General features: G+C 33.0%; 1 protein-coding gene and 1 non-coding gene across 2 annotated transcripts; both read right to left on the bottom strand.

Moving 5' to 3' along the window:
* Positions 1–8,052: 8,052 nt before the first annotated feature.
* Positions 8,053–10,121, bottom strand: LOC118045814 (protein CURVATURE THYLAKOID 1D, chloroplastic). The gene is made up of 5 exons (XM_035054530.1): positions 9,914–10,121; positions 9,674–9,825; positions 8,517–8,621; positions 8,357–8,428; positions 8,053–8,271 (listed from the first exon to the last, which is right to left on the bottom strand). The coding sequence occupies exons 1-5, from the start codon at positions 10,041–10,043 to the stop codon at positions 8,200–8,202; spliced, it is 531 nt and encodes a 176-aa protein (XP_034910421.1). The 5' UTR covers positions 10,044–10,121; the 3' UTR covers positions 8,053–8,199.
* Positions 9,438–9,507, bottom strand: LOC118045835 (small nucleolar RNA snoR128). The gene has a single exon (XR_004687053.1). It is a non-coding gene; the product is annotated as a small nucleolar RNA snoR128 (small nucleolar RNA).

Here is a 10,121-nt window from a genome sequence, read left to right as displayed (position 1 = left end):
GTCGCCGTGGTCGGTCTAAGGAGAGTGGAGAGGAGAGGCGAGGGGGCGAGAGGGGACAGGGGTGAGCCGGTGAGGGGAAGGGGCTTCTTTTTAGCCGTGAGAGTTGAGAAAGAGAATCAAAAGATTGAGAAAGTTTAATGTTCACTGTTTAGGGTTAGATTTAGACATTTAGTGGAGAGAACTCAGAGAAGAGAGCCAGAGAGCGGCGCCAAGCAGCGTGGAACAAAATTTTCTATTTTATATTAGGTGCGGAGTACAGACCTTTTTTTTAAAACCGGTCCGGTTCGTCCGGTTACCCGGTTTTTGCACTGCAAAAAACCGAAAACCGAACCGAACCGGAAATTTTTCTATATAATCTAATCGTTTTACCTCGGTTTATTATTCGGTTTCGGTTTTTTTTCGGTTAATTTTTTGTCGGTTTTATCGGTTTACTCGGTTTTCGGTTTTTTTTGCACACCCCTAATTACTCATAGTTTTAAAACTCGGACCAGTCTGGCAGGTCGATTTCAGGACCCGGCCCAACTTGAAGATAAAACCGAACCGAATTGAAGAAAAAAACAGGAAAAGATAAAACTCGGTGTCACCCGCCAAGTTGACCCAATGAACCCGGTCAAAAAAACTTAAATGCAGCCTATTGATTTTTGTTTTTTTTAACTCAAACGATGTTATTTTGATTTTTTTAAAAAAAATTAATCCAAGTAATTTGGTAATCCAATCAAAATTCAGAAACCCGAGTCTAAAACCAGACAAGTGTAAAACCTATGGTTATACCTAGTACTTTGTATATAATGTTGTTTGTTTCTTTTATTTTACACCTTTTGTCTTCCTTTCACGGATTCATGTTAATTTTTTTTTGTTCCAGCTACTCTAAACTCATTAAATTAATAGATTACAGTGAAAATAAATTGAGGATTAAAAAAAACGTGTCAAAGAGAAATATCCCAATTGAAAAGATGGCTTTGGAAAAAAAAATCTAAACAATTACCTCGAGTTATTTTTAGATTCACATACAATGTTTTAAAATTTTAAAGACAAAATTTTCTTTTAGGAGAGGAAAATTTAAAACCCTTGTTAAAATACAACCCTAGCCAAAAATAAAAGAGATTTTTTTTCATTAACCCGAAATAAATACAGGATTGATTAAAATAAAATAATTCTAAGTAATGTGAGGAGGATGAAAATTAAAAAAAAGAAAGATAATATGTTATAAATTTATAAGGAGATTAATGAAGAAAAAAAAAAGAGAAATATAAAAATATAAAGGGCCAACGAAGTAAAAAAACTGAACTACAAATAACTCATTTCTTCCCTCATTAGTCGGTGGTTTGAATCAAGAGAGAGGAGGATGATTTAATTGATTTTTCTACTTAATTTCTCGCAAAATATATCTAAAGAGTTGTTCAAAGAATGATTAAAAACCTAGTTAATCAATCAAGAGAGGTTGATTTAAACGTTTGGAAAGTTGTTTTGAAGAAGACTTATAAGCTAAGGTTTGAAAAGAGAAGGAAAAGAGAATTCAAGTTTTTCTTGCAATCATTTCTTAAATCATTATCCAATCAAGGTAATGAGGATGTTCAAAATTGATTAGTTATTATTATGTGTTTTGAAGAAGAGATTCAATCGTTGTGTGTAAATCATTATTCAATTGTCGGATGGAATGGAGACGGAATTTAGAAAGAAGGAAGAAGAATGATTCGTTTAAAAAGAAGAAAATTGGGGCACTAGAGTTTTGACTAGTGTTTTTTAGCCTGAAAAAATTGAGTGAGAAAATGTCCATAAACATGTGGAGATCAAGACGTTAGCCATGGATGAAAGGAGGAAGGCCAGAAGATTAATCCCTTTTTTTCAACCATAAACAAGCCATTAGTCAAATAATCAACCGTCATCGGTAATCGCTTAGAACACAGTAGATTTAGACTTAGTCCTCCAAAGTCCAAACTTCTTCGTTATGATCAAATGGCATATTAGATCCTTGATTTGAAGATTCTTTAGATTCACTGGTCAAATAGTTTCACAGGAAAAACAATAGAAATACCAAAAAAGCAATCCCTTTTCATAACTCAATTGACTTCCATTGAATTGTTTTCTCAGAAAACCTCTTAGACAACCATTGTTTTCTTGTCATTTTAGGCTGGGAAAAACAACAGCGGTACTCTCTCTCTATAGACAGATAGATAGATGGGGAGAGAGAGAGAGAGAGAGAGAGAGAGAGCAGGGCATTTCTTTCTTACTTTATTAGCTTTTCACAAGTTGTGGACCTGTAGCAAAAATGGCAACTGTGTCTTGTAACAGGAGTGATAGCCTTCAGCCTGCAACAAATCTGAAAGGCAGTCTTGCATAGGGCTATATAAGAGCGAGCATCCATGCCCTTTCTCTCTACACTTTAGCTAAAATAGTTAAAAATATATTTTAGCATATTATTACTTGTTAATTGCTAGCAAAATCATCCCCCATTAGTTTTAAATTCTAGGATCAAGTTGCCTTTATTGAGCTTTCAAGTGAGCTTCTCTTTTCTCTCTCTTTTTTTTCCTGATCGAAGTGAAAACCATTCACCAAAAAGGTATCGTTCTTCACCAGTTCACCATAGATGACCAGTTGGAATGTGATTCCTAATAAGAAAATGAGTGTGCTGTCAATGCCACCCATATTCACAGAGAAAAGGAAGCTCATTTGGAGGAAGATAAATTAAAAAAAACCAACAACAGCCGCACTAATTGACAGATATATGCTAGAACTTGTTCTTTAACATTTGAAAGTCCAGCCATACCCATGAGCAAGATTACTACCTAATACAAGTGAAAACTTGTCCAATTGTATTCTTCTCCTTGACTCACTAACTAGATAAAACAATTCAACAAAGCATACCTCAGCATGAGGCAGGGCTGAAAAACAAATTAAAGAGTATCATCTTTCTGTCTGCCTAGTCTCCATCACCGGAGTAAATTATTATGGGTGCAACCAAGTCAAATTTCTCAAGGACTTGGATCTACTAATCAGTTGTTGGAGGAAATCCCAGATAAAAGTTACTTATTCACATGAATAACTTGAAATCCTCATTAAAATTCTTTCTAGAGCATTGATCCATGATATGATATTGCAGGATTTGCTGTTTTCGATCCTAGGATGGGAAAAGCACATACAATACGGTTTTACAATTCTAATTTATTAATGGCTAAAAGTGAAGTTCTCTCTGGATAGAAACGATACTGGTGAGGAGAAAGCAATTGATCCAACTCAACCAGTTTATGAATGGGAAACCTGAGAGAGGGAGAGGGGGAAGGAGGGAGGGAGGGAGAGAGAATAAACTTTCTTTGGATTTCATCGCATCTCTTTCTCGTGTCAATGTTAGGGGAATATTTACTTGTAAGTTACAACATTATTTTTTTGGTGATTTCATAAAGGAAAAACACAAATCTCATAGGATAAACAATACTAAGAGCATCTCCAATGCAAAAAAGTCAAATTAAAAAGCTAAATTGATAAAATAGCTTTTTGAATAATAAAAATATAGCTTTTTTTGAATGGTAAAAGCTATTTAAAAAAGCCATTTTATATTTTAATATATTTCATGTTAAATTCATTTTTATATAATTATGTAACTAATTTAGATATTTATATATAATATAATTATGATGTTATTAATTATATAATTAATATTAGTAATTTATAAAAAATAATATAAAAATTTAATGAAATAATATGAAAGTTAAAAGATATAATTTAAAATTAAACTTAAAATTTATTTTATATGAATATTTTTAATTTTCAGTTTTATATGTTACTGTTAAAATTTTAATTTTTTAAAAGTAAATTCAAATTCATGAAAGTAAAAATTTAATTTATTTATATGAATATTTTTAATTTTTAAAAGTAAATTTTTATTTATAAAAATAACAAGTTTTTTTCCTTCCTTTTAAAGAAAAAATAAATATTGTTGCCAACGGCTATAAAAATAGCCGTTGGCAACGTTAACTTAAATTTACCTCTTCTACATGAACCTGTAGAAATGTCTCTGTTTAAATTAAAAAGTCATTTTGGCTTTTTTGATGGCTGCTCCTTAATAAAAATCTTAAAGGCAAAAGTACATGTTTTTAAATTTAGCTCTTCATTTGCATCTCTGGCTGGAGATGCTCTAACCACAGGCCTGGAAATTATTCAAATTAGAAGTTAGATTATTATTTTTTAATAAAAAAGCACATCATGTATACAGAAAATTAGCAAGGCACCCAATGCATACAGAAAATTAATAAGGCAATGGGTTTGTTTCATCTTTTAATAACTTTTTCATACCAAAAGAAGAAGAAGAAAAGATAGATACAAACAGGGTTTCCATTATCTCAGTAGCAAAATAATACTCCCAACACACAGTCAAAGCAAGAAAAATTAAAGCTTTAGATGTTTTTAGTTTCAACGAACCTTAAAACAAATAGATACAGCAAGAAGAAGGAAAGCATACCCAACAAGAACGTCGAAGTTCTCAAGTTCTTAAGAAGAACTCTTAAAAAGCTTCTAGCACCGTAGCCCTTCTCTGTCTCGCACGCACAAACAAAGCAATGTTGTTCACTTTCTATCTATGTTGTTCTTCCATTTTTTTCTAATAAATCCTACGTAAAACCCAAAACAAAACCCGGATCAAGAAATAAAAAAACAAACATAAGCTAATACAAAAGGGGTTGAGCTGTATAAGAATGAGTGGAACTTTACTTGCAAGGTGAGAGAAGAACAAATAGCGAGGCTTCAATCGAGATTAAGAAAAGATGGAGTTGCAGAAGATGACAGGGAGTCATAGGTATAAGACCCGATCCGGGGTTGATCTGGTTAAAAAATCGGGTCCCAAATTACACGAATTAACCTGAATTAACTTGAATCAGCTTCAATCAACCCAAAAAAAAATTTAAAGTTCTAATATTTTATATTAAAAAGTTAAGAAACAATACATGTGAATATAAACTATATATGTTTATAAATAACAAAGTTTAAAAAATTATTTCAAAATATTTTTTATCTCACATTAAAAATATACAATGTTAGTATGTTATTTGTTTAAGTTAAAGTATTTAAATCAAAAAGATTTTTTATCCTATATTGAAAAAATATAATTTTTTTTCTTGTAAACATAGAGTATTAACAATATATTAAAATGACTTAGTGTCTCTGTTGCTGTTTACATAGACACAAAGCACTATAGATTAGAGTAGTGATTAATGGCAACCAAGTCCTTGACACAAAGAGCTGAAAGGGCAACGGGGGAGGGGTGGGGTTGTCTTTTCACTACTAGGATGTATTAGGCATTGAAAGGATGGTTGGGGAGAAAATGATTAGCATAAATCTTGGTGGAGCTGTAGGCCATGGGGAGTGAGCACCTAGCATTGACGCTACCCACATAAGAAAACCTGGCGATTGGGCTGTTCGGCCCTTGCGCGGGGCAGGCCCGAGCACCACCTAGCACATGGGCAACCTTGGCCTTGAGCGGAGCAAACCCAAGCCCCACTTGGCCCTTGGACGGATCTAATGTGCGGGACAGACCCAGCACCACATGGTGCTCGGGTCTTGGCAAAGGCCCAATTGGCTATGACAACTTAAACACCAAGTGGCGCTAGGGCAGCCCAAGTGCCAGGTTTCCGCTTCTCATTCTTATTATAATATTATTCATTATAATAATAGTATTATAATAAAAATATTAATATTTATACCACAACTGATAATATTTTTAGTATTCATTCTGTTAATTATAAATAAAATAATAATATTTATAGCATAAATAATACTATTTTTTATATGAATATTTTAAATTTTAGTAAAAATAATAATATTTTTAACACAAATACTATTCATTATAATAAAATAATATTTGTAACACCAATTATACTATTTTTAAGAGTAATACTTTTAATTATAATAAAAATTAAAATATTTATAACACAAATTATACTAATTTTGCTATTAATACTTTAAATTATAATAAAAATTAAAATATTTAAAATTCTTCATCAAGACCTATTATAATTGGATCACGCAAAACCCATTGAGCTTGGGTATTGACACCAGACCCAAGACAATGGGTACTTCTTCAAACCCAACCGTCAAGTGCCCCACATTAAGCGGCAGCAAGCTAGCTCCCCACAAGCCACCCCATCACCACATGGCGCTCGGGTATGCACATGGCTGGGTGCGACCAGGCTCACCTAAGCACTCTTAAGCGCCACATGATGCTTGAGTCTGATTGCTATGAAATTGCCGCCTAGTGCCACATGGCACTAAGGTAGACCAAGTACTAGGTGTTCGCTTCCCATTTTTATTATAATATTATTACTTATAATAAAAATAGTATTATTTGTGTTATAATTATTTTTTAATTATGATTAAAAGTGTTAATATTAAAAATAGTATTATTTTTGTTGTTATTATTTTTATTATTATTATGATTAGAAGTATTAATATTAAAAATAGTATTATTTGTGTTATAATTAAAAGTCTAGATGCGTCCATGCCCAACCACATGTGTATTAATATAATAATGTGTGTTATAAATATTATTTTTTTCTCTTATAATTCAAAGTGTTCAATAAAAAATATTATTATTTTTGGTATAAATATTATTATTTTTATTATAACTCAAAGTATTGATATAAAAAGTATTATTATTTGTGTTGTAAGTATCCTTGAAATTCTTATTATTATTATTATTATTATTATTATTCATAAAAAAAAAAATTATTTTTATTTTTATTTTTATTATAATTAATAGTATGAATATTAAAAATATTATCATATGTGTTATAAATATTATTGATAAAATAATTAATAAATTTGAAAAAAAAATATTATTAATATTATAAAATATATTATTTTTTATATTATAAATTTTTATAGTAGTTTTTATGAAAATAAAAAGTGAGTCTGCCGCGTGGTGCGGCCATCCAACTAGTATATATTAAAAGGCTTCAAAAATATTTTTTTTTTCTTGTGAACATAGAGTATATATATACTAAAAAGTTTTAAATACTACATTGAAAAAATAAAACATTCTAGTATATATATTGAACTTTGAAAGTGGTTAATAACCAACTAAAAATATAAAAAAAGAGGAGTATCTGGCTAAGAAAAAAACACATTTGAAATAAAAAAAGGTCTCAATTAGGTTTTTCCGGGTGGCCCAAGTCACGAGTTAACCAAATTTTGTCGGGTTTTTGCTCTTCTCAGTCTTTTGTCTTAACCAGATCAATCTAGCTATTGGGTCAAATGGATCTCGAATCGATCCGTTGGGCTAATCAAGGTTTAATACCTATGGTTAAAAGAATGCATTCGAGTAAAAGAGTTTGTAGCAATATTAAAATTGTTCTATTATATACAATTTGTATAGAATTAAAAAAAGAAGTAAATCGATTATCCGATTAAATCAACAGGTGGGTTAATCTCCATTAATGTCCAGCAGAGCACATAGAAGTGGAAAAGGATAAACGAGCATCACTTCGTCCAAGTCCAACCCATGGAACTTTCGTCCCAAGAATATATTTTATGTATTCCTAATGGATGACAGAGAGTGTGTACGAGGAAAATATATGAGACCGACTTCATGCCTCGCAGATATCTTGTTAAATAAAAGACAATGATATACGGGAGAACCCTTTTCTACTATAAGAACCTTTCCCCCCAAAACTCTAATGATGACTCTCTTGTCAAAAACCAGAACAGCTTTTTGAGGATTACAGGAACTCAAATGAAAATTAGTGGAGAACTTCTGGCAGTCACTAGCCGGGAATAAAGTTTTTTTTTTTTTTTTTTCAAATATATGTTTGAAAAAATTTAAATTTTTTAATTTTTTCTTTATTTTAAATTAATATTTTTAAATATTAATGGGCCATGGTACAAAGGACCACAAGACATCCTTGTTCCTTGTTCCAAACTTCTAATGGCCTATTCTCTGCTCTTCGAAGTCCGACTGGCCAAAAATATGTAGCTGCGTAAGCAAGCTTGTACACGCTGCGAAGGAGCAAAATCAAAACCTAGTATGTACTATGATGTAATATATCTGTAATGAGGTATTTGGTATGGAGAGTAAAAGATTAACTTCATTTCGAAAGGGGAAAAATATCTCGACAATATACTTTCTTTTTGTTAACAGAACTATGGAGGAACCTAGATCACATCAGGAAAACATGTCTATGACCGCATTCAACCATTCATGTAAGATTCATGTCAATCATCATCAGAGCCAAGGACCTGCTGCTTAAACTCTGCAACTTCGGCAGCCAACTCATCCCTATTTTTCTGCATAACACAGGCACAAGACATTGATCAGTTGATTCTTGCAGTGCACAATTATTTTGAATTCCAAAACAATTCAGATTACAACCTTGAAAAGCAGATATCGGGCGGCAAACCAGGTGGTGTAGCCAAGACCCACAACTTCCATCAATTTTGGAAACTGAAGCCATGAAAATGGAACTTATTCAAACAAGGTTATTCATTGTTCCGAGGAGCTTCAAAACTATCAAATAAAGGAACATACGAACCAATGGAATAGAATCAATAGCACCAACAACAGCTACAACCAGCCAAAAGACAACCAGGGCACCACTTGCATAAAAAAGAACAGAATACGCATCTTCAGGATCAAACTGCAAATTTTAAACAAGCAAGGTATCAATACTCCTAAATGCAAGGAACAGAAAGCTTTCAATCCTCCCACCCCCAGTTCCATCTCAGGAAAAAAAAATCCATACAAGGCAGCACCCAGAACCATTGTACAGTGGCCTCTAAAAAGAGACCACAGGGTGAAAAAATTGTAGATATCAACCAAAAAGCAGCTTTCAATTGGCAACTTGTTTTCTACCGACTCTTTCACAATCCAAATCACACTAATAAGTCAGTAAAATTATGATAAACAGGGCAGGGGGGGCATAAAATAATCCAACAGATTGACAAAGCAAAATGCGAGTGTCTGGAAATCATCTCCTTTCACAGATGGCTCTCCCGCAGCTACTTTTGCATTGAGGTTAGACCCAGGTGAGATGTATATATTAATAGACCATTCTCAATGGATCTAGGATGTAGTAAAAGCTTCTGATTTTGATAAAAAGAATGGAACGGAAGAGCATCAGTGTCAACCTAAGATTGTTAAAACATAGGAAAGAAAAGTTAGATTCCTAACCTGGGGTGCCCAGATGGTACCAGGGATCCAACTTGATCAAGCACATGTAAATATATAAACTTTTACTACTTTCCATTACCCATCATGCAGACAAACTTGCATTAGAAGTTATGGATCTGTTAAGATAGACTATTCAAAAGGAGCATACCGCAAGCACAAGTCCAAAATCAAGGAGAGAAGATAAGGGATAAAAGAAAGAAGAAAAAACTCAATTAAGTGTAAAGATTGAATAAATAAATAAATCAAAAGCAGCACTGGAAAATATGAATTTGTAAAAACTGTGTTGCTCAGGTAACCGCTCAGGAATGAATATCATCAAAACTCTCATAACCTTTTCATACTCATCATAGCAACAACTTTGCATTAAAAAAAAGGACAAAGAAAATCCCATTGGAAGCTGATAGCTGATGAGATAAGGAATTAAAGATGAGAGAATCACAAGGAAAACGATTAAATAGAAGAGAGGGGAGAGGTTAAATTTATTAGGAACACAAAACATACAAACTTTGCTTTCCTCACCAGCTTAAAAAAAAACTCATCACTGACTTGAGCAGCTGTTGCTTCCTCAGTTTCAGTTTCGGTGAGTGCTGGACTTTCTTCCACCGCCACTGCACCATTTCGGTCTTCTTTAACATATTGATTTGGTTCCTCAGAGAATGTTGCTCTGATCCCTAAAAAAGTTAAGAAAAAGTTACCATGAAATCCAACCAAATACAAAAACAAAACAAAAAATGTAAAACCTAGGGTTCTGTATCGTACGGGAGTAGAGGCGGCGGCCGCTGGTGGGGGGGATTAGGGTTTTCTGGAGAGAGAGAGAGGCCTTGGGGCGGAAGTGATAAGGAAATTTGGGGTGATTTGATATGCAGGGAGTTGTGGAACACAGCTCCATTACCACTTCCTCTCCTTTTCAAAGCCTCTGTCTTTGGAAGGCCAAAATGGGTGCTCCCGCTGCATTTCTCGGTTTTCT

This window comes from Populus alba, chromosome 5 (genome assembly GCF_005239225.2).
Source record: "Populus alba chromosome 5, ASM523922v2, whole genome shotgun sequence".
Lineage (NCBI taxonomy): Eukaryota > Viridiplantae > Streptophyta > Magnoliopsida > Malpighiales > Salicaceae > Populus > Populus alba.
This window is presented reverse-complemented; position numbering and strand designations above follow the sequence as displayed.

What these genes read in the sequence shown, in the direction of transcription:
- LOC118045814 (XM_035054530.1), bottom strand. Translation starts at nt 10,043, where the DNA reads ATGGAGCTGTGTTCCACAACTCCCTGCATATCAAATCACCCCAAATTT. An exon ending in CTATTGATTCTATTCCATTG is followed by an intron (nt 8,429 to 8,516) that starts GTTCGTATGTTC and finishes TCATGGCTTCAG; the next exon opens with TTTCCAAAATTGATGGAAGT. An exon ending in CCCGATATCTGCTTTTCAAG is followed by an intron (nt 8,272 to 8,356) that starts GTTGTAATCTGA and finishes TGTGTTATGCAG; the next exon opens with AAAAATAGGGATGAGTTGGC.